Source organism: Grampus griseus (assembly GCF_964374135.1).
Source record: "Grampus griseus genome assembly, chromosome: 16".
In the NCBI taxonomy this organism is placed as follows: Eukaryota; Metazoa; Chordata; class Mammalia; order Artiodactyla; family Delphinidae; genus Grampus; species Grampus griseus.
The window spans coordinates 26,887,379-26,912,929 of NC_139010.1; the positions used below are offsets into that span (position 1 = coordinate 26,887,379).

Here is a 25,551-nt window from a genome sequence, read left to right on the forward strand (position 1 = left end):
TTATACAGTAAAACTCACACTTAATCTAAATATTTATATTTTGATATATTTGTATCAGATCTTTTTTTTAAAAAATAAATTTATTTATTTTGTTTTTGGCTGTGTTGGGTCTTTGTTGCTGTATGTGGGCTTTTCTCTAGTTGCGGTGAGGTGGAGCTTCTCTGTTGCGGTGCGCAGGCTTCTCATTGCGGTGGCTTCTCTTGTTGTGGAGCACGGGCTCTAGGCACAAGGGCTTCAGTAGTTGTGGCACGTGGGCTCAGTAGTTGTGGCTCGCGGGCCCTAGAGCGCAGGCTCAGTAGTTGTGGCGCATGGGCTTAGTTGCTCTGTGGCATGTGGCATCTTCCCGGACCAGGGCTTGAACCCATGTCCCCTGCATTGGCAGGTGGATTCTTAACCACCATGCCACCAGGGAAGCCCTGCATCAGATCTTTTTTACTAAGAAAATAAACAATAAATATACAGTACAATACAATAAAGTTAATGCTACCTTTGTTCCCATCCCCAATTCCAAAACCCTTTTCCCCAGAGAGTATTACCATAAAAATGCTATCTTTCCCATTTATTTTAATAGTTAATATTTAAATATATTATTGTGTGTACTATATATAAATACATGTGAAAAGGAAAACAATAATATGTATGTATATATTTGTTTCTTTTAAACTTAACAGAGTACTCTAATTTGCTTATCCTTCTATAATTTTTAAATCTTGAGATTTATCAACTTATAGATCTATTAATAGCTCTTAATTCTAAAGGAACTTTACTATATGAATTATTGCACTTAATTGTCCATAATATTTTATGCTGTTCTAAATTATAATCTTTTGAAATCAAGCTGACTCTGCCAAAAAAAACAAACAACTTGATTTGTATTGTTTTACTCCCTCAAAGATTGCCTTTACTCAATTGTATTTTAAGATGATAAAGGTAGTCTCATCTTTTATCAAAAAGTGATATAAGAAACAACCTTGTGAAATTTCTTATTTAATATCCAGAATTTGGGGGGAATCCTTGTATCCACTATTATTACTCAGAGCTTACTATATCAAGCGCTGCATCAAAAATTTCTTTTAGAACTTTGTGCTAGAAAATATTTGCCTTTCCTGACAAATTGCTATGCTTTGTCCCTTCTATTAATGAGAATTATCACTGATTATGTCGCCTTTTTGTCTTGGAGGCTAGGAGGCTGTAATAGTTTTTTATTGTTTCTCTAACAAATAACAACAAACTTTGTGACTTAAAACAACATAAATGTATTATCTTATATAGTTCAGTAGGTTAGAAGTCCAATACAAGTCTCAATGGGCTAAAACCAAGGTGTCAGCAAGTCTGTGTTCCTTTATGGAGGCTGTAAGGGAGACTCTGTTTACTTGCCTTTTCCAGCTTCCAGAGGCTACACCCTTGCCATGGCCTCTTCCTCTAGCAACATTGGGGAGAGTCCTTGGTCTTTGTCACACTTAACATCTTTTTGGTTCTCTATAGCCACACCTTCCTCTATTTGAAGGTCCCTGTGATAACATTGGTCCTATCCAGATAATCTCCCTATTTTAAACTCAGTTTATTGGCAACCTTAATCCCATCTGCAGCCTTAATTTTCCCTTGCCAAAGTAACATGCCCACAAAATCCAGAGATCGGGACATGGACATCTTGTGGGGGGGGGGGCGGGCGGCAGGGGAAGGGTGTTATTCTGGCTACTGCAGAGACTTAGAGCCAAGTATGGAACTTAATTTAGCCTTGCTGAAGGTTTTTGGTTTTGTTTTTAATATTTATTTAGGCGCGCTGAGTCTTAGTTGCAGCACACAGGATCTTCGTTGAGGCATGCAGACTCTTAGTTGCAGCATGAGGACTTTTTTTTTTTTTTTTTTTTTGCGGTACGTGGGCCTCTCACTGTTGTGGCCTCTCCCGTTGCGGAGCACAGGCTCCGGACAAGCAGGCTCAGCGGCCATGGCTCACGGGCCCAGCCGCTCTGCGGCATGTGGAATCTTCCTGGACCAGGGCACGAACCCGTGTCCCCTGCATTGGCAGGCGGACTCTCAGCCACTGCGCCACCAGGGAAGCCCCATGCGGACTTTTTAGTTGTGACATGCAAACTCTTAGTTGCAGCATGCACGTGGGATCTAGTTTCCCTACCAGGGATCAAACCTGGGCCCCCTGCATTGGGAGCATAGAGTCTTAACCACTGTGCCAGCAGGGAAGTCTTGACCTCATTGAAGATTTTGATGGGCCACATCAAAACTTCTTTTCTCAAAAAAAAAAAAAACTTCTTTTCTCCCAATTTTTATTTTCTAATATTTTTATTTTTATTGGTCCTGGTTTTTTAATTTCAATTTCAGAATTCTAAAAAAATTTACCACCATTTTATGGTGTGTTTATATTGTAGTTACCTCAAATTCTTTGTACAACAGATGAAGGATAAATAAAATAATTTGAAAACTTAGACCTTGTGCATGCTTAGAAGATGAAGATGATGGTAATGATAGTGGTAATGACCTCTCTCTGTATATAGATAAGGATCTGCTAGTCTCTCAATCTCAGTCTCAATTGCGTAAAGTTGTGACCAGAATTTTAGCTAAGACAGCACACTATTCACACGTTAGCCAAGACATGGAAACAACGTGAATGTCCATCAACAGAGGAATGGATAAAGAAAATGTGTTATTTGGGCTTCCCTGGTGGCTCAGTGGTTGAGAATCCCCCTGCAAATATAAGGGACGCAGGTTCAAGCCCTGGTCTAGGAAGATCCCACATGCCACGGAGCGACTAAGCCTGCGCGCCACAACTACTGAGCCTGTGCTCTAGAGCCCATGAGCCACAACTACTGAGCCCGTGCGCTACAACTACTAAAGCCCACATGCCTAGAGCCCATGCTCTGCAACAAGAGAAGCCACTGCAATGAGAGGCCTGTACACTACAACAAAGAGCAGCCCCTGCGCGCAGCAACAAAGACCCCATGAAGCCACACAGAAAAAAGATGTGGTATTTATATACAATGGAATATTACTTAGCCATTAAAAAGAATGGGGGCTTCCCTGGTGGCGCAGTGGTTAAGAATCTGCCTGCCAATGCAGGGGACACGGATTCGAGCCCTGGTCCGAGAAAATCCCACATGCCGCAGAGCAACTAAGCCAGTGCACCACAATTACTGAGCCTGTGCTCTAGGACCCGCAAGCCACAACTACTGAAGCCCATGCACCTAGAGCCCGTGCTCTGCAACAAGACACTGCGATGAGAAGCCCTCGCACCGCAATGAATATAAGCCCCTGCTCGCCACCACTAGAGAAAGCCTGCGTGTAGCAACCAAGACCCAACCAAAAATTAAAAACATTTTAAAAATTAAAAATGAAATAATGCCATTTGCAGCAACATGGATGGACCTACAGATTATCATACTAAGAGAAGTAAGTCAGAAAGACAAATACCATATGATATCGCTTATATGTGGAATCTAAAATACAACACAGATGAACATATCTGAGGAACAAAAACAGACTCACAGACATAGGGAACAGACTTGTGGTAGCCAAGGGGGAGGGGGGTGGGGGTGGGAAGGATTGGGAGTTTGGGATTAGGATATACAAACTATTATACATAGGATGGATAAACAACACAGTCCTACTGTATAGCATAGGGAGCTTTTCAATATCCTGTGATAAACCATAATGGAAAAGAATATGAAAAAGAATATATATATGTATAACTGAGTCACTTTGCTGTGCAACAGAACTTAAACACAACATTGTAAATCAACTATACAACTATAAAAATTTTTTTAAAAGAAAGAAAAAAGAGAATTGTTAGCTAAGAGATTGGCCCCCCTGTGATTCCTAAACAGATGGAGAGGTCAGCTGGAGTCAGAGTGGGCTGAGGAACATTCTGGGTTGAGTGTTTTCAGCTTTGAATTATATGAAAATCATCTTAACTATCCCATTTGTTCTTACCCTTTGTACTTACTAAAATGACTATTATTTTAGTATTTAATGACTATTTTAGTATTTAATGACTATTTTAGTATTTAATGACTATTATTTCTTTGTATTAATTTTAAGTAATGTATTTATTATCTGAAGTTACACCCTGGAACAGCTTTGTTAAGAATATTTTTAAAGATCAAACAAATTAAAATAAATCCCCTTCACTAAAGATAGTAAAAGGAGGAAAGTTAACCAAAATCTGTGCATCTATATGAGGCCAGAGTGGTAAAGACAAATAAGACTTATGAATGTTTTAAAATTTCCAATTAGTTGAAGCTGGATTTGTTGTTCTTATGGTGTTCCCGTTGGATAAATTCTGGAAGGAATGAAGGAAGAACACCAGTCAGCTAGTACATGATTCTTTTGCTCGTATTCCAAATTGAGATTTACAATTACACAGGACAGTTAACGTTAGAAATGTAGGCAGCACGTTTATTTTGTTTTTAATTAGGTACAATAACTTACAAGAAACGAAGAAGGAATTCTGAAACAAAATAGCTACTTTCCCATTTTATGTTTTGCTCTTCTCATGGTATAAGTCTGTTACACTTACACAATACATGGGAGGGTAGAGAGTGATTTTTATAGCAGCTGTTGTGTCCCTCTCATTGCAGAGGAATAAAAAGAGCCTGTAGTTACTTATATTCGTGAGTGGTAACTACGTTCTTTTTCATTATTAGCTGAAGCTAGAGTGAAAATAAAAATCACAGAATGGGCTTCCCTGGTGGCACAGTGGTTGAGAGTCCACCTGCCGATGCAGGGGACACGGGTTTCGTGCCCCGGTCTGGGAGGATCCCACGTGCCGCGGAGCAGCTAGGCCCGTGAGCCATGGCCACTGAGCCTATGCGTCCGGAGCCTGTGCTCCGCAACGGGAGAGGCCACAGCAGTGAGAGGCCCGTGTAATGCAAAAAAAAAAATCACAGAAAGCCTACTTTTGGCTTGAAATCGTTTACTTCATTAATGTAAGGAAGATGTGACACAACTTCTCACTACCACTTCTTTCTCCCCTTTTATTTTATCCTAAGCTAATAAAAAATTAAGCAAGTCTGTAACTAAAAGACAAAATATAGAAGCAATATGGGAGTATAAGTTACTGCAATTTTATATGTAATGATTTTTTTTCCCCTTCCATCCTAGTTTTTCTCATGCATTTTAAAGGTTTCAGAAAAATAAATAAATCCACTATACTTATAAAAGAGAGAAGAATACAACAAGATATTTGGAGGTCAGTAAATATTATATTTATGTTAATTATTTTTCTTTCTCAACTTTTATTTGGAAAAAATTTCAAACCTACAGAAAAGTTGCAGAGAGATTACAATATACAGTCTTACACCTTTTACCTAGATTCATCAATTATTAATACTTTGCCACATTTGCTTTATTTCTCTCTCTTTACACACACGTGTATATATGTATACAGGCATACTATTATTTATTATTTTCTGCTTTATTTGACAGTGTCAGATATCCTAATCCTTCAGCTCTAAATGCTTCAGCCATGTTTTTCCTAAGAACAAAAGTATTCTCCTGCTCTTGTTCAAAATACAGACTCTGATTTTACTTTTTCGTGAATCCTGTCTATTACCTGTGTCTTATCAGCATTCAAGAACAAAGGAAGCAGTGAGGGGAATTATTAATAGCAGCCACCCACTTCCTAAGTTATTCACCACTATGCATCTTTCGGAAACCAAGTGTGAAAATGAAAGATAGAGGTTGATTTTCAAACCTAAATAAATATAAAGTAATTGATGGACAAGGCCCCTGTAGCATTAAAAGTAAGCCCTATTTCGTAAGATATCGCATACAGTTGAATCATTTCCACAAATACCTATTAGTATTTATTTTCATATATTCATAGACTTTCAGAGTTGGAAGGGCCTTACAATGTATGTTGTATAACTCATTCATTTTACAGATGAGAAGAACTGAAGTTCAAGGTCACACACCAGAGATGAGATTAGAATCTGGCTTTTCAAACTTTTAATGCAATATTCTTTCTTTTATGTCATGTTGCCTCCCCATGAGCTCTTGTTGCTTGTGTTGGGGTCTTGATAAATGCAAAAGGTAAAATGTCTGAGACTAAGACACCTAACTAACTAATGTATCCCTAATGTAATCTCATCTGGATGAACTACAGCCGTGCTTCTCAGACTTTAATGTGCATGTGAATTTCCTAGTCATGTCGTTGAAATGCAAATAATGAATCAGTAAGTCTGAGATAGGGCCTGAGAATCTGCATTTCTAACACATTCATCTGATGCTGATGCTGCAGATCCATGAACTACATGTTGAGTAGCAGTTATCTAGAACCAGCACAGAAATCTCATAGCCTCCGGACACTGGCAAAGTAGAAAAAACTACAAAATACGTAGGTTATATAAAGTATAGAGAATAATGTAACTAATACCTATTTACTCATCATCAAGCCAAAATAAAATACTTTTAAAAGTTCTTGTTTTCCTCAAATATCGTATGTTAACGCATATATATGGAATCTAGAAAAAAGGTACAGATGAACTGGTTTGCAAGGCAGAAATAGAGACACAGATGTAGAGAACAAACGTATGGACACCAAGGGGGGAAAGCGGGGTGGGGGGTGGTGGTGGGATGATTTGGGAGATTGGGATTGACATATATACACTAATATGTATAAAATAGATAACTAATAAGAACCTGCAAAAGAAAATTTTTTTTTAGAGTTCTTGTTTTCCTAACTTTTATGTCACTTTAGAGAAGGGAGTTTTATCCCAGTACATTAATTTACAGATGAAACTACCTATTTCCCCAATATTGTTATATACTGCGATTCCACAGACTTTAATGGTACTATGGAAGGAAATATTAATTCAGGTGATGAAAAGAACCATAGTCAAACTGAACTGTCAGTCAAAAAGCACAACCAATGAAGTTCCATTTTTACTCTCAATAAAAAGATCTTTTAAACCAGCTACCTTTATTCATTTAACAAATACTGAGAATTCACACTCCCATGTAGTTTACATTCAGATTTCATTCCTTTATGTCTAAGTCTGTATGCTGTTTTGAATTGTCTAAATGATTATTGAAAGGTACAAATGCTAGGTGTTAAGGATTTTGCATTTAGGTTTTTTGTTGTTGTTTAAAAAAGAATAACTAGCAGTATACTTAGTGCCATCTCAATACAACATGGAATACATTTGTACCTGGAGCAACTAAAAATAAAAGACATTTCATATATATGAAGAAATTTGTTCTCTGAGTATCTCTCAAAATGCTTATAGAAGTAATAATTACTTCATTGTTACTCAGAGTAGTTTTAGCAGTAAAATAACAAGGCAAAGTCATAAAACATGTCAAGGATAGTGAGGTATAAGGAGGAAGACAACTCAATTAGGTAAATATTAATTAAGCTTCTACTTTCTCCTAGTGTAGGGGGGTGGGGTACCAATATATAAAGAAATGAAGGCAGTCTTCAAGGTGATCATTGCTCTGAAGGGGAGGCAGGCATCCAAACATAATTAGAGTACAGTGTGACAAATGAAAACAGGTATGGACAAAATCTAGGAGCAGTGCAGGAAAGTTGCAGAGGAAATGGAGTTAGAGAATGTAATATATTTTAAAAATGATTAAAGAAACTACGAGAATTAAGAATTTCTATAAAAGAGAAGGATGGATAGATAACATGATAATATAGAGTCTAGGTGAAAGGTATAAAAGGATGTTGACTGTAAAATTCAACTTTGCTGTTTGTTTGAAGTTTCATAATAAAATGTTGGGTAAAATAATAGTTATAAAAAAACAGGTAGTATAATATAGAGTGGTCACAATTTTTACTTTTCTTGTGAGTGAGCGTAGGTTCTTAATAAATAGAAGGAAAGGAACAAAATAGAAGAGAACTTCCCAGTTTACAGTGGGGAAGGCAGGTTGGTACTGAAGTAAAGCAGAAATGCCTTACACTGGTATCTTTTTTTTTTCCGCGGTACGTGGGCCTCTCACTGTTGTGGCCTCTCCCGTTGCGGAACACAGGCTCCGGACACGCAGGCTCAGCGGCCATGGCTCATGGGCCCAGCTTCTCCGCGGCATGTAGGATATTCCCAGACCGGGGCATGAACCCGTGTCCCCTGCATGGGCAGGCGGACTCGCAACCACTGCGCCACCAGGGAAACCCTGCACTGGTATCTTTAACGTGTCTGTCCCGAGACCCAAGAGAGTAAAAGTGCATCCATTAAGGAAAATGTAGCAACCATCAGGGTGTGAGGACATTCCAAACGTAGGTGTAGAATTGCCTCAGACACTAGGGGTTTCGACTACACAATGAAATTTTAATAGATATTGGACTCTAGTTCTTATGCAGTATAAACGATAGGTTGTAATTTTGGGGTAATATCAAAATCTTAAATAGAAACATTGTTTATCAATGAATTTATACCAAATTAACTTAATAAGTAGTGATATACTAGAAATATTGGTAATATTTTCAATCTTAGAGCCTAGATATTGATTTCAAAACCTAATTTAAGAGAATTTGCTTTAATGAGCATTTCTTGATACTATTAAATGGATAGCTATTTGTATTTACTTGGATTTTAAAATGACCTTTATGTCAATTTATATTATGTTAAATGATATGATATACAGCTAGTTATGGTTAAGGTTTAAATGCTCTGATTATTTTAGTCTGTTGTTAGATCAGCAGTGAAGATTTTGTGGCTAAGGTCTTGGCTTTATATGCTTTTATATACATGTATGCTATTATATACATATGTCTTTGTGTACGTTTGATCCTCAGAGCACTGTGAGTTGTTGAACAAGTATTACTTTTTAAATACCTTATTGATAATTTGGGAGCTAGATTTGATTTCCTAATTAGAAAACTGATATTGAAAGATACAATGAAAAGTCCTTCATATTGCCTTGTTTTGTAGATGTGAAATTCTCTTGAAAATCAAAGGTATATAAATTGAATCATGACTTCCATTATGAAGTCACAATATATTCTAAGAGGGAAATGTTGCCAATGTTATAATAAAATGTAGGAACCATTTAAAATAATATATTCAAGGAGAAAATAATTTTCCAGTATTAAACTGTATTATATAATTTAACTCACACTTTCACTTAAACTGTATCAGGAACTTTGTTTCCTTGGTGAGTTATTGAAAGAAGAATAAAATATGCCCTGTAGGTAGTCTAACCCTTTAAGTGTTTTTTACAGTGCTTTCTGAAGAGATCCTCGTTTAAACCTTCAGGTTTCTAACTTTAACATCACATGGTGTTTATATTGTATAATATCTTTTTGTTTAGAGATAGTTTTGGCTTTTGAAATGTGTTAAACTTACTAAATTCTTTTTAATAAGAGACCCTTAAAGAGATTGATTTGTTTTGAGTTTTGGGGTTTTTTTTTTTTGGCTGTGCCACGCGGCATGCAGGATCTTAGTTCCTAGACCAGGGATCGAACTCGTGCCCCCTGCAGTGGAGACCACTGGACCTCCACGGAAGTCCCTGTTTTGAGTTTATATTTCTGAATATCTTAAATTTTGGTAGGATGTTGGTCATTCACATGTTGTCCCATTTATACTGTCACTTATCCTTAAATGAAATCAGCCTTGTGAAATAGTCAGTTTTGTTGTCATTGCTCTCTTTAATTTAACAGCTGGGGAAACTGAGACTTTGGGGTTGAAATTCAAGATTTCAGCTGGCCCCAACTCTTCTAACTGCAAATCTCCTATATCTTGCGGGTTTGAAGTCACGGTGCTTATTTTAGTATGTTTGTAGAGTTGAAGTAGTGAAAAATTATTGCCGATGTAATGCTTCAACAGTTTTATTACGTCAAGGGTACTGATAAAACTGATGCCAAATTGTAGAAGCTGTTATAGGTGTGTCTTGCTTTAGAACACCTGAAATAGTTTTACACTGTTAATCCTAGTATGCTTGTAAGCACTGGATTCTAAAGGTAAGTTTGGCAAAGTTGTTGAAACCTGGGTACCCTGGTCTTAAAGAAGAGAAACTTTTGGAACATGTATTGAAAGGATCCATTCTCATAAGCATTCCTTGTTATACTACGGGAAATGTAATGGGAATATCATTTGACATCTAAACTCATGACATAGTAAGGCTATTTATAACAAGGTTTTAGCCATGGACAAGTATATATAATTATTCCGTCTAAAGCTTTTTGACATAATTAATGTAGTATTTTTTATACAGTTTAACATAGGTAACAGATATTTTTTTCCTAATAAAATTAGGTCCCAAGATTTTCGTAAATAAAGGGAACTGGGTTGATAAGGAAATACCTTTTTCCTCTTTCTTTTTTTCTCTATTTTTTTCTATTTCCCTGCCTCTGGTTTAATGTCCAACTGGCTGTGAATATTTGCAGGGTATTGACAGGTTATTTAGACTTGACAGTCTTCCCAAGTTGCTGGAAGGAATACATTGCTGAGTTTGCTCTTCTGAACAGTGAATGGTGTGTGTAGGGGAAATTGCATAATTTATGATAGAACTAAAGGATTTTAAAGTTAGTTTTGACTTGAATTTAATAATTTGCTCTGGGGTCATGGAATGTCTTTTTATAATAATAAAGTTTGATTTTTAAAATTATCTTGAATCTTATGACTTGGGAAAATAAAGTTACAGTGCTTTGTACTCAGACTCTTAACTTGATAATGCTAGCATTTTTCTTCTCCTGGGGTTAAGATTTAAGGGTAATGGTTGTAATACCAGGGCAGTTGTTAATACTTTCCTTTACTTCACTCGAAGCCCTGTTTTTCCTAGAGGTTCTCAAGTTACTTATCAAAGATGTGGACTATCTCATACCAAAAGTATAAACTTGTATTTTCTTTTCAAGGGACCGAGTAGGCACCAAATCACCTTATTCAGTTGGCATTGATTGCCTAGAGGTTTACTCTTTCTCTGATAATTTCTGCTCATTCTGAATATTTACTTTCTTAACCTTAATCTTGTTCTCTGCCTATGAAGTTTAAATATGTGAATAATACATGCCATTTGCCTGAATGTTTTTCTTTTTTTACTTTCTTGACATATTTTTAAAATGTTCAGCATCAATTAAGTATTTATTAAACTCTTCCTATTTTCTTGTGATTTATTAAGAACATACAATTTAAACAACAAAATACATTTCAGTCTACGAGAGTCATGGAATACAATTTAGAATGCCAGTGCCTCTTTGGTCTTGAACACTTATATTCCTTTCCTTATATTTTTATGTCTTTGTTTTGCTTTTGTTTGTTGTTGTTATTGTTGCCATATTTCAAAGAAAAAAGGCAAGAACAAAATCATTTTTGTTCCCATTGGCCTTATTAGACTATAGGCTGTTAGAAGGGTTAAAGAAAGAAAAGGACCTATGTGTGTTTGTGGACACTTACTAAGTAATATTTTGTAATTGCCAATGTCATTGTAGAAGTGACTGGGAAGACTTTGGGAAAGTGGGAAAGTGAATTATCTCAAAACAACAGAGGGGTTCTACAGCAAAGATCAGCAAACATTTTCTTAAAGGGCCATATGGTAAATATTTTGGGCTTTGTGGGCCGTATGGTCTCTGTTGCAGCTACTCAACTCTCCAGCAACTACACAGCTACTCAATTCTGCTGTTGTAGTGTCAAAGTAGATGAATGAGCTCTAGATAGTAAGTAAATAAATGAGTTTGTGTTCTAATAAAACTTCATTTACAAAAACTGGTGGCTGGCCTGCCAACCCATGTTCTATAGCATTCTAACAAATAATATTCATAAACAGCCATGTATTTATTTAGTTCTCTGCCCCAGATACACATCTTTTATTAATGTTGAGGATAATCTGTAAAATCATAGAGGACAGAGGATTTCCTGTTTTAAAATGGCCTAGTAGATGTATACTGAAATATTTTCAGGTAAAGCAATATGATGTTTGGAATTTCCTTTAAGATACTCTGTGGAAAAGACCTGGTTCATATAGATGAACCAGGTTTGACCAAATGTTGGTAAATATAGAAGCAGGTGATGGGTGAATGGAAGAAATTCATCACACTGTGTTCTCTACTTCTGTGTAAGTTTGAAAAAGTCCATATTAAAAAGTTACCACTTAAAGAAATAATGGCCCAGTAATGGTAGCAGTTTCTTCCTTCTCTTGGAATCACTTTGAAATAGAAAGGAGAATAAGAAACAGAAATACAAGCTCCATCTTCAGTACAACCAGAGAGATCTCTGCAATCCCAAAGCACAATACTGAAGAACGGCTGCCAGATCTAGTAAAGGGAGTGTGTGAGAAGACCCCAAAAGAGGATGCCTATGATATGGTTGCAGATCCCCAGCAAAGCTCAGAGAGCTTGTTTCTCCAAAATAAGTGGCTGGCCTCAGACTTCTCCACAGCAGCAATCAACACTAAAACTTTACCCACGAAGTCCTCAAGGAAAGATTAATTTAGGAATCTTGTGCCAAGCCAAATAATCATTCAATATAAAGGCAAAGACAAATATTTTTTAACATACCAAGCTTTAGGGAACTTAGCTCTCATGAGTCCTACCTCTATAAGATGAAGTTCAGCCAACCAAGAAATGAAAGGAAAAACGACAGTTGAAGTATTGGTAGTAAGCCTAGAGTCCATCAATCTATAAAATTAAGATTAAAACAAATGTGAAGATTAGGTTTTGCAGAGCAGAGTATGAATGTTTAAAATTTTGACAATGTTGACAGTTTTCTAACGAAAGTTGGAAGGGTGCAGGACAAATGATGTAAAGTGGTAGAAACCCCAGTTTTTTAACACACTGTCAAAATACGTCATCTAAAATCAATAAATTCAATAAAAGAAGTATGTGGGGTTGGGGGGAGGTATATAGATAGATAGATAAACACCAAGAAAAGTTACATAATAAATAAAATAAACTGGATAGTAGAAGGGAGGGAAAAAGACACATAACTATAAGTTCATCATTGCTCATAATAAGAGATGGAAAAAATATATATATACATATATATATCAGGAGTACCAACTGATGGAATTGCCATTTTTAATTGGGTTGGGTAGAGTAGACCTCACTCAGAAAGTGAAATGTGAACAAAGATTTGAAGGAAGTGAGGGAGCTTGATAGTTTTCTGGAGAAATAATATTCTAAGTAGAGGTAATAGCTATTGCAAAGGTTCTGGAACAAGAGTATAGCTGGTCCATACAAAAACCAGAAAAGAGCCTAGGGGCTAAAGCAGAATGATTGAGAGGCAGAATGGTAGGAGGTGAAGTCAGAGAGATAACAGGGTATCAGATAATATTGGGCCTTAAAGGCAGTTCAAAGAACTTAGATCTTACTCTAAAATGACTACTAATACAAAAAAAATAAAAATAAACTTTCCATATTAATATTAGAAGTACATGTTTAACTAAAACAAAGCAAACATAGACCATTTAGTAAACTATTTTTAAGAAGAAAGAGCAGCAATAAAAACAAAAAACATAAAAATTTTATAGCATAAAATTTGATGACTGAAAGGACATTAAATATACATTATATTAATAAATATAAACAGGCTAAACTTTTCTGTTAAAAGAATCCCAAATTAGATCACAAAGAAAACTATAGAGTCATTCCTAAAACAAAGAAACTCAGGAAAAATAATAAAATTAAAGGACAGGCAGAGCATTAACAGGCATTTGCAAACTAAAAGGAAAAATTCAGGGGTCATGATCCTAGTATTGGACAAGACTTAGTACAAAAAGAATTACATTAGATTAAAGGGGACATATAAGATCTGAATAAAGAAAACCTTAAAATGCTTCTCAGGAACACAAAGACTAAAATAGAAAGGCTTACAAGGTTCTTGATTAAGAAAGACTCAAAAATCACATAGATGTCAGTTTCCTTATGTTAATCCATTGAGTTAATAAGATCTCAACTTCAAAACAAACAAACAAACAAAAAAACTAACATTTATTGAATACTTATTGTATGCCAGGCACTGTTCTAAGTGCTTTATGTGTATTCATCATTTAGTCCTCACAGCAACTTTATGTGGTAGGTGCTAGTATTACGTTTTGTCCATTTTTCAGTGAAGAAACTTGAGGCACAAAGAGGCTAATGAACTTGCAAAGATTGCAGTTAGAGTAAGTTACAGAATCAGAATCTGAACTCAGGAGTGATTATAGATTCTATGCTCTTAATCACAGTGCTGTGTTATTTTTGAAGCTGATTGTGTGTGTGTGTGTGTATCTCTGTGTAACTGGAAATACTGACTCTGAAGTTCATATGGAGATACAAATAAGCAAAAATAGCCAGGAAAATTCTTAAAGGAAAGTAATAAGGGAAACTATCCCACCCTGCCAGATGTAAAAATATAAAGCTAGGATATTTAAAACAGTGTGGCTACTACGACATGAGCATACAGATCATTGGACAGAAAAAGATCCAAATTCATATAGGTATTTGGAAAATTATCAAGGTAGCATTTCAAATAAGAGGGAAAAATGAATTATTAAGTATAACGGTTAGCTGTGTTATCATTAGAGGTTAGTTGGATTGCTGCTTCTTAACTGACTAAAATTAATTCCTAATAAATCAAAGATTTAAACTTGAAAAATCAAACTAGAAGCCATGGAAGAATTTTATAGTATTCTCGAAGTAGGGAAAGCTGCTGATATATGACACAGGACCGTTAAACCACACAGAAAAGATTGAAAAGTTTGACTCTTAAAACATGAAAATTGTGTGCATACAAAAACACCATTAACAAAGTAAAAATAAAAACAGGGAAATTTTTATGACATATTTCATTGACCAAGGGATAATTTTCTTAATATTTAAAGAACTTCTACAAAATAATATTCAAAGACCAAGATCCAAATTTTAAAAATGGCAAAAGATGTAAATACTCAGTGCATAGAAAAGCAAATACAAGTAACTCAGATTAAAACATGTATAGATTATCACTCTTAGTACAAAAAATGCAAATTACAATTATGGTGAAATACTGGTTTATCTTGAAATAAACCAAAATGTTCATCACTATCATCTTAGGATGATAGGAGTTTGAGAGACTTTTCTTTTATCTGTATTTTTAAATTTTTCTACAAAGAATACATACTATTTAAATAATTAAAAAGCTATTATTTATTATATACATACACATATGCATATAACATTTGTTGTTGTGTACTGACAATGCATGTGTCTTTACGTATTTTCTAGGTGCACCAGAGGCTCTCTTCTTGGCCTAGCGGAGTTGTTTATTGCAGTACTGTTGTGCCCTCTGATGGTGAGTTTTGGCAAATCCATTTTTATGTCCAATGCTTTTTTTTCTTTAACTGTTTCCCATTCTCAAACTGACATATAGATTTATAAACCATACTCTTTCACTTGAGATGGGCTTGGAGTCAGAGGGAGAAGGTGTTGGGGGGGACTAAAGAAGAGAAATAAAATTTGAATGAGGATATAGTAAATTTAGAAGAGAAATCAGGAAGAAAAATTAATAGACTTAAGTTTTCATAGATCATGGAATAATACTGTCTACTCTTTCCATTTATGTTTTAAAACTGGGAACATAGTTAATGTGAAGATCGCAGAAGGACCACCTTTGGAATTTCCTAACCATTGAGTCTTCATACTATGGATAATGATCAAACACTCCAGCTCCTTCAGGGTATCAGAGCCTAGACAGAAGCAATTCAAAGTCTGAAACCTCCTGTCCTTTCTTGTCTTTTTCTTCCCTTACGCTCAGGGCTGTAATACTCTTCTCTGTTGTGAGAAAAAATTGAAAAAAGATGCTTGGGGACCACAGTCCTTTGGAAAAGTCCATGATGATGCAAATTGGCAAGAGGATCTAAGCTTTGATTTTATTTACAGTAGTGGAGGAGATAAGTTTACAACTCTTCTTGTCATTTCTTTTACCTAGCATTACACATTTACAGTTTAGACTGTTTGCTTAGGGTTGACTGTTAAATATGTTTTCTCTTTGTAAAGTTTAGTGTGATAGCACTCTAACTTCAACCTTATAAACATTAATTCATAGGCATAGCAACCATTGAAGGAGCATCCTGCAAATTTACAAGGACACCTGAAGTTGAAGAAACCTCAGATGAACCATTTGAAACTCCTAGAATCCCCTGTATTTAATCAGTGTAGCTATTTGCAGTGTTATCAGAACCTGTCCCAAAGCTGTTTAGTTATTGGAATACACAGACAGTGTGCTCATATTCCCTGAACTTGGAAGAAGTATCCATTTTTGATTACTCATTTGTAGTATGGAAAGGTTAAAAGGAAAAATAGGCCAGAATCAAAACAATGAAAAATGGTAGCTGGCTTTCTTTTTCCTATCTCTTAGAGACATAGAGAGTTGATAAAGTGATATTAGTATATAAATTAAAAAGCAGTAGGTGGGTATCACTCTTGCCCTTAGAACTGTCTTGGCCCATTAAACAGCCAAATGGGGGCTGTCCACATCTATACCAGCACCACTTCAAGGTCTTATTACTGTCCTCCATTGCCACTGCAGGATTACATCATTGGATAGTTTCAATAAAGAGAGAATTTCTCCAATATAAAAATATTGTTCATAGTGCTAAATCCTCTCAGCTTTTGCTGAACTAGCAGCAATTCATTTAAAAATTTCTTATTTTTATAATGTCAAAAACTGTTAAATATTCAGTGTCAGTATTTATATATATTCATTAAGTTATATATATTCAGTGGCAACTAAGTCACACTACAACAGGACACTTGTGCCAGTAGTTGTTATTACATTCAGTGGCAAATAATTTGAACTAATGAATTCATACTGAAATTTTTATTATGAATTTTACCATGTAATACAGTTACTATTATCCTAATAACAATCTGTATAGAAGCCTTTCAGTAATGTAACAATGTACAGTTGTACTGGGGTATCTGGCTGAATGTTATCCCAGGACAAAAATGCTAGTATGTTGCCTCTATGTTGTGTGAGGGGTTGAAGACAATATTTTTACAGAGGTAAAAGGTTACATACTTAAAAAAGAAAAAAAAGAAAGAGATGCTCCCAAAATTCCTGCCAATACTATTGCCCTTCTTAAGAAAATCAACTCGTGTTCATTATCAAGAAACAGAAGCAGAAAATGATTTGATTTAATGCAACTCAGTGTCCTTACTACTCCCAAATTATATACCTTTCTTACGTTGTACTTCTAAATTAATCTTACCTTAGGCTGGTATAGCATATATGAAAACTCTGCTTAATACACAGCTACTTCAACAGAATTTAGCCACCAGTAGTAAACATCTCTACCATCATTCATTGCTTCTTGTTATGACTACTGGGTCATATTCTATAGCAAGTGAGAGCTTGACCCTTTTTTTTTTTAAATACAAAATCTAAAATACCACATTATATAATTGTGATATTTACATACCTAGTATATAATATATATACCTAATATATACTGCCTCTCAATACTTGCTTGTTAGTTTTGTTGTTTGACAAAATCTTCTAGAGGGCTTCCCTGGTGGCGCAGTGGTTGAGAGTCCGCCTGCCGATGCAGGGGACATGGGTTCATGCCCCGGTCCGGGAGGATCCCACATGCCGCGGAGCGGCTGGGCCCGTGAGCCATGGCCGCTGAGCCTGCGCGTCCGGAGCCTGTGCTCCGCAACGGGAGAGGCCACAACGGTGAGAGGCCCGCGTACCGCAAAAAAAAAAAAAAAATCTGCTAGATATGACTGATATCCGATATGTAAAATATATAGGTTATCTTAAAAGTTTAACCTCCCTACCAAAGCAATCTAAAAGGTTCTTAATTTTTCTTGTGTCATAAATATTTTTGAGGATCTGGTGAAAGCTCTAGATTCTCTCTCTCGAAAAAATATTTTTATATACACATAGGAAATGTTATATATAATTTCTTAATGATACAGGCTCTCAAACCAGCTCATGGAATCCCTAGTCTCATGAACCTCAACTCAAGAACTGCTTTGGCTACACTGCACACAGGTGCACATGCACATCCCTGTACCCAAGCCCGTGTTCCCTTTCATGAGAGGCATTAGGCTTAGAGGTTAAGTGTCAAGCTTTGGAATCAAGGTTTGCATCCCAATTCCACAACTTAACCACCTTTTAACCTTAGGCAAAGTAATGAACTTCTTAAAACCTCCTTCCTCATGTGTGAAACGGAGATAGTAATAATTACCACCTCCAAGAGAAAAAATTACTTTGCCTACAGAAATAGTACTTACCCATCAGAAGCTCTTATTCTTTTCTTTTTATATATATATATATTTATTTATTTATTTATTTAATTTATTTATTTGGTTGCACCGGGTCTTAGTTTCAGTAGGCGGGCTTCTTAGTTGCAGCTTGCTGGCTCCTTTAGTTGCAGCACATGTGCTTCTTAGTTGCAGCACGTGGGCTCCTTAGTTGAGGCCGGTGGGCTCCTTAGTTGCAGCTCACCGGCTCTTTTAGTTGTGGCATGTGTGCTCCTTAGTTGCGGCTCGTGGGCTCCTTAGTTGTGGCATGCAAACTCTTAGTTGCAATATGCATGTGGGATCTAGTTCCCTGACCAGGGATCAAACCCAGGCCCCCTGCATTGGGAGCTCGGAGTCTTAACCACAGCTCTACCAGGGAAGTTCCCAGAAACTCTTATTCTATAAAAAGTGCTGTGGTAGTGTTAAAGACCCCTAATCAAAAAAATGTGGTTTGGGGCTTCTTGTTTTAATTTTTCTGTGCCCCATATCCTCAATTGTAAAATGACTAACTGAAATTTTTATGATTGTATGGCTTGTAGCTTATTTAAGGTCTTTCAAATCTTTCAGGAGTTCCCCTTCATGGTAATGAAAATTAAGGATTAATGATGAAAGTAATTCTGTTATAGACAGGTTGACTGTATTATTTCTCACTCGACCCAGGACACTTTTGAGAGTAAAAAGAGGACACCCAGAGTTGTCCTGACAATTTTAAATATGGTAAACCAGGACACGTCTTCACTGTAGGTAAGCTAGAGTAAGAGCAAGAAAAATAGTCTCTCTGGTTGCCTTCATTTCTCTATCCAGAAATGTAATGTTACTCAATTAGCCTTGTATTGGGAATTGCGGTAGAAAGCTGTGTCTTTTGTGTAGTTAACAAAAAATGTAAGATTTCCTTACAAAAATTGTTTGAGGACAAATAATTTTAGCATTGAACAGTTATTGAAATTCCTGTTTAATAATAAACAATCATCGGTTTAACTAACCCAAATATAGATAATATATATAAATTCTTAACCTAAGTAAAGTCTGTGGATGGTTTGGGGAACTGGATATATGCCCCAGTTTTTCCTTTGGTTTTTGTCCCATTCCTTTTTTAAAAAACTTTATTGATGTATATTTTATATATCATAAAATTCACCTATCATCATGTAAGCATAATAACAATCCAACTTTAGACTATTTCCTTCACCCCTAAAAGTTCTCTTGTTCCTGTTTTGCAGCCAATCCCTGCTCCTACCCTAAACCTGAGGCAAACACTAGTCTGCTTTTTCTCTCTGTAGTTAAACCTTTTCTAAAAATGTCATATAAATGACTCATTCAATATGTAGTCTTTTGCATCTAGCTTCTTTTACATATCCTGTATGGATATATGTTGTCATATCTCTTGGGTAGATGCTTAGGAGTAGAATGACTGAGTCATACGGTAAGTATGTGCGTAATATTTTTTAATTGAAGTACAGTTGATTTATAATATTTCAGGTGTACAACAAAGTGATTCAGTTTACACACATATATATATTCTTTTTCAGATTTTTTTCCCATTATATATTATTACAAGATATTTAATATAGTTCCCTGTGCTATACAGTAGGTCCTTGTTTTTTAACTATTTTATATACAATAGTGTGTATCTCTTAATACCAAATTCCCAATTTATCCTTACCCCCCTTTTCCTTTGGGTAACCATAAGTTTGTTCTCTATGTCTGTGAGTCTATTTCTGTTTTGTAAATAAGTTCATTTGTATTTTTTTTTTAGATTGCACATATGAATGATATCATATAATATTTGTCTCTCTGTCTGACTTACTTCACTTAGTATGATAATCTCTAGGTCCATCCATATTGCTGCAAATGGCATTATTTCCATTGTATATATATACCACTTCTTTATCCATTCATCTGTCGATGAACATTTAGATTGGTTCCATGTCTTGGCTATTGTAAATAGTGCTGCTGTGAACATTGGGATGCATGTATCTTTTCAAATTAGTTTTTGTCTTTTCCATATATATGCCCAGGAGTGGGATTGCTGGATCATATGGTAATCTATCTTTAGTGTTTTAAGGAACCTGCATACTTTTCTCGTAGTGACTACATCAATTTACATTTCCACCAACAGTGTAGGAGGGTTCCCTTTTCTCCACACCCTTTCCAGCATTTATTATTTGTAGACTTTTTGTTGATGGCCATTCTGACTGGTGTTAGGTGGTACCTCATTGTAGTTTTGATTTGCATTTCTCTAATAATTAGTGATGTTGAACATCTTTCCATGTGCCTCTTGGCCATCTGTATGTCTCCTTTGGAGAAATGTCTATTTAGGTCTTCTGCCCATTTTTTTTATTGGGTTGGGTTTTTTTTAGTATTGAGCTGTACAAACTGTATATTTTGGAAAGTAAGCCCTTGTCAGTCAATTCATTTGCAAATATTTTCTCCCATTCTGTATGTTATCTTTTCATTTTGTTTATGGTTTCCTTTGCTGTGCAAAACCTTTTAAGTTTAATTAGGTCCCATTTGTTTATTTTTGCTTTTGTTTCTATTACTCTAGGAGACAGAGCCAAAAATTATTGCTGTGATTTATGTCAAAGAGTGTTCTGCTTATGTTTACCTCTAGGAGTTTTATAGTATCCAGTCTCACATTTAGGTTTTTAATCCTTTTTTAGTTTATTTTTGTATATGGTGTTGGAGAATCTTCTGATTTCATTCTTTTACATGTAGCTGCCCAGTTTTCCCAGCATCACTTATTGAAGAGACTTTCTTTTCTCCATTGTATTCTTGCCTCCTTTTTTTTTTTTTTTTTTTTTTTTTTTTTTTTTTTTTGCGGTACATGGGCCTCTCACTGTTGTGGCCTCTCCCATTGTGGAGCACAGGCTCCGGACGCACAGGCTCAGCGGCCATGGCTCATGGGCCCAGCCACTCCACGGCATGTGGGATCTTCCTGGACTGGGGCACGAACCCGTGTCCCCTGCATCGGCAGGCAGACTCTCAACCACTGCGCCACCAGAGAAGCCCTTGCCTCCTTTGTCATAGATTATATTGACCGTAAGTGCGTGGGTTTATTTCTGGGCCTTCTGTCCTGTTCCATTGATCTATGTGTCTGTTTTTGTGCCAGTACCATACTGTTTTGATGACTGTAGCTTCGTAGTATGGTCTGAAGTCAGGGAGCATGACTCCTCCAGCTCCGTTCTTCTTTCTCAAGATTGTTTTGGCTATTCAGGGTCTTTTGTGTTTCCATACAAACTTAAAAAATTTTTTGTTCCAGTTCTGTGAAAAATGCCATTGGTAATTTGACAGGGATTGCATTAAATCTGTACACAGCCTTGAGTAGTGTGGTCATTTTAACAATATTGATTCTTCCAATCCAAGAACACAGTATATCTTTCCAACTGTTTGTGTGGTCTTCAGTTTCTTTCATGATGTGCTTAACTTTTTAAGAAACTGCAGAATTGTTTTCCAAAGTGGCTGTCCCACTTTGCATTCCTACCAGCAGTGTTTAAGTGTTCCAGTTTCCCCGTATCCTCCCCAACACTTGGTATGGTCAGTCTTCTTGATTATAGACATGGTAGTGGATTTGTAGTATTATTTCATTGTGGTTTTAATTTGCATTTCACTGATGACCAAGATGTTGGGCATCTGTTAATGTACTCATTAACCATTCAAATATTTTCTTTGATGAAGTGCCCAAACTTTTTGCCCATTTAAAAAAATGAACTGTCTTTTTAGTATTGATTTGTAAGGGTTCTTTTTATTCTAGAATTTTTCCTGTTACTTTTAAAATAATTTTGTGGGAAAGGGTGGACTTTTTAAATCATGTTTTATTATTAATGGCTGCTCATATACAGTTGGAGATTCTATATTTATTGTCATCACTATATTGAGGACATAAACATACCCCACCACTGTCTTTCATTCCAACTTTTAAAAACTTGACAACAAAAAAGAAATGAAAGTAATGAAATCATGAAAAATGATAGAAGAGAAAGCCACAGTGTTTTAATGTGGGCAGAGTTCTCATCAACCCAAATGTGAAGTTGGGAAAGCTGAAACACCATTTTATTTTTCCATTTTAAAAATATATCCTACAGTTTGAATTTTTTTTTGTAAGTAGAAGTTTCATATTTTGAAAATACCAAAATATGGTTGAACATGTTCCATCACAAAAGTCTTTTTTTGAAGGCTTGTATAAAATTGGCTTTCACATTGCTAAGAAAAACAGCCACATGAACATGGAAAGACGTTTAAGCTTTATGTGCTGACAGTATTTAAACTGGCTTAGTGTGGAGCAGAAGTAAATTTATGTCAAATTTCAGATGATATTATCCATTCTAGGATTGCTGTCATTTGTTTCAATATTTTGAAGTAAGTTTTGAGGGAATTTGGAAACTATCCAGTTTTGTCCAGAGTGCATGTGACTTCATGAAACTACTGATATTGCTCTAAGGAGTTAGTTTCTAGTTTTTGTCTGTTAATATGCATGTTGATACAAAGAAAAATCCCAAATATGTGATTTCTGGTGGAAATTAGAAAAGCTGTTAACATTAATGGCTATTACCATCTTTGAAATAGTGTTAAATTTCTTTTCCAAAATAACTACCAGGAAAAAATTTTTTTTTTTACTCTAAGGAAGATCTTGGTACTCTACGAACAGATGGCACATCTTCCAAACTTAGAGCCATGCATACTTATATGGCCTCAGAGAAGAAAGGAGCTCTACCCAGTGCAATAATACATTGGTTTTTTTCGTTGGCACATACTGGCAGTGAAGACTTCGAACAGCCCTAAAAGAAGGCCTGCCTGCTACCACAGAAGTAATCACTGTTATGAGAACAAGATTTTATGAGAAAAAGAATCAAAATAGAAATTTTTCCTTTGCTAGATTAAACTTTGGACAGGAGTTTGCTTTTTAAGAGAAGAGAAAATTTATCACAAGGAAGTGTTTAGTTATGGCTTGATTTACTTGGGGATATTTGGGCCTTTATGAATGAGCATAATCTTCCAATTCAAGACCTTACAGTCATTATTATGGATTTGGTAGAAAAATCATGAACCCTTTCAACCAAGCTGTAGCTCTGAAGTAGGTAGAAATAGACAACCTTGTGAATTTTCCAGCTGCTGGATGAAGTTTCTCTAGGCTAGTCACGAATGGAGAGGTTTGTCAGTTTCTCTACAAGAATTAGAAAAACCTTAGAGCTCTAAGATTACCTCCACTCAGAAACCTTAAAACTGGAACTCGGATTTCCAATCGTTTCACTATTGATATTGCATAAAAACAGTGAGTGATATGAATTCAATTCTAAGAGTCTTAGAAAAATCTTTGGTTCCTTGCATATGCCTAGCCAAGCATCATCTGGTGAAGTGAACTATGAGAGCTGTGATTATGTTTGTTACCACATACCTTTCCCAGAGTCTCAGAGTTTTTACAACTTCTTTTCATCAAAACAGAAAGGTACAACCTTTTTAGATATCAAAGATAATGTCCAAGTTATCATGTTCCAAAACCAGGCCATTATGTGACTTCTTTATTCAAGCCAAACAATAGCAGCCTTGTAATTGAAATGTTCTTTTATATAGAATTAAAGTTTATTTTCTGTTTTAATTTGTAAATTTTTGTTTTATTTCTTAAAAAAAAAGAAACAACAGAAAATGGCTGTTAATTTTGATTTAAAATGAGGTAAAATGCTTCAGTTTTTGTAAACATTTATTTTTAAAATACTTCAATGCAGTAGTCTGCTCATAACAAAATACTGTAGACTGGGTGGCTTAAACAACAAAATTTTATTTTCTCACAGTTTTCGAGACTAGAAGTCCAAGATCAGGGTGCCAGCATGGTTAGGCTCTGGTAAGAACTATTCCTAGCTTGCAGATGACCACCTTCTCACTGTGTCCCCACATGGTGGGGGCTGGGGAAAGCTCTTACTCCTCATGTAAAGCCATTGTCCTATCAGATTAGAGCCCCACCCTTATCTTCTCCTTTAACCTTAATTACCTCTTAAAGACACTATCTCCAGATAGTCACATGGGGGAATTCGAGCTTCAGAATACAAATTTTGGGAGATCAAAATTCAGTCCATAGCAGGTAATATGAAGGAAATCATTTTCCAATGCAACAAAATGATTGTATCTAAAATTTTTATGTATAAATCGTTTTGAATTTTTTCAGGAAGTAGGTCTAAGAAGGGAATCCATACCTTCTTCAGGTTCTCAAGGAGGTCTATTATCCAAAAATACCTAGGCACATGGAATTTGTTTGTATAACTTAAGCTTTTCTTCCCCTTGTTGCCCTCAGTGGAACAAGTCATTTTTGTTCTCTTGGGGTTTAAAGGCATGATTGGAAATTTTCTCACAGAAACTTATATGATTTTAGGCTTTGGGTTTTAAGACTGTAGATTTTAGAAAAAGCAAGAAAAACTATTAAGGCAAGCGTTTTTCCATATTCTCATTGAATCTCCTAAGCAGCCTTCTGAGGTATTAGACTCTCTGCATTATAGGTAAGGAAACGGAGGTAAAGTTATATTCAGTAATGGGCTCATGTATTCAAGGTGTCTCCTGTGGTAGAACTTCAGTACTACTAAATCTGAGATTCCAAAATCCATCATTCTTCTACTATACTTCACTCTCTGTACTTTAGGATTATATTCAACTTTTTACCACCCAGAAATTAAAGTGGACCAAGGGTCAAGGTTTAATGAAGTTACTTTCAAAGCAGCACCATAAAAAGCATTATTCTTTTTTGTTTGTTTAAATATTATTTATTTTGGCTGCATTGCGTCTTCATTGCCAAGTGCAGATTTTCTTTAGTTGTAGTGAGTGGGGGGCTATTCTTCATTGCGGTGCATGGGCTTCTCATTGTGGTGGCTTCTCTTGCTGCGGAGCACGGGTTCTAGCCATGCGAGCTTCAGTAGTTGTGGCACTCAGGCTCAGTAGTTGTGGCTCGTGGGCTCTAGAGTGCAGTCTCAGTAGTTGTGACACATGGGCTTAGTTGCTCTGCAGCATGTGGGATCTTCCCAGACCAAGGCTCGAACCCATGTCCCCTGTATTGGCAGGCGGATTCTTACCCACTGCACCACCAGGGAAGTCCCAAAAGCATTATTCGTAGAAAGAAAAATATGTTAGAGCACTATATTAGGACAGGATTTTATTTTTACAAAAGCAAAATAAAATAGTTAATTCTCAGTAGAATGAGTAGATGAACGGAAGGAAGGAAGAGGATGACCTTTTACTTAGCACAAATGCTTTTGACATTTATGAGAGATTAATTATCTTCATAAACAGATTTTAAAAGAACCAGATTTAATGAAAGGTACATAGGTTGTACTACTATTAACATAAAACCAATAATACCATGCATTTTAAAAAGATTTATAACTTTAAGTCTTTTCACAACTTTTATCATTTAAGCCTCGTAA

The 25,551-nt window shown here is 35.9% G+C and overlaps 1 protein-coding gene across 3 annotated transcripts in view; it reads left to right on the top strand.

Moving 5' to 3' along the window:
• Positions 1 to 25,551, top strand: part of MCU (mitochondrial calcium uniporter) — a 209,559-nt gene that overhangs the window by 147,992 nt on the left and 36,016 nt on the right. For all 3 annotated transcript variants that reach the window (XM_082673619.1, XM_082673621.1, XM_082673620.1), the window contains exon 2: positions 15,128 to 15,194. In XM_082673619.1, coding sequence (XP_082529745.1) covers positions 15,128 to 15,194 — 67 coding nt within the window. The remainder of the gene's footprint in view (positions 1 to 15,127; positions 15,195 to 25,551) is intronic.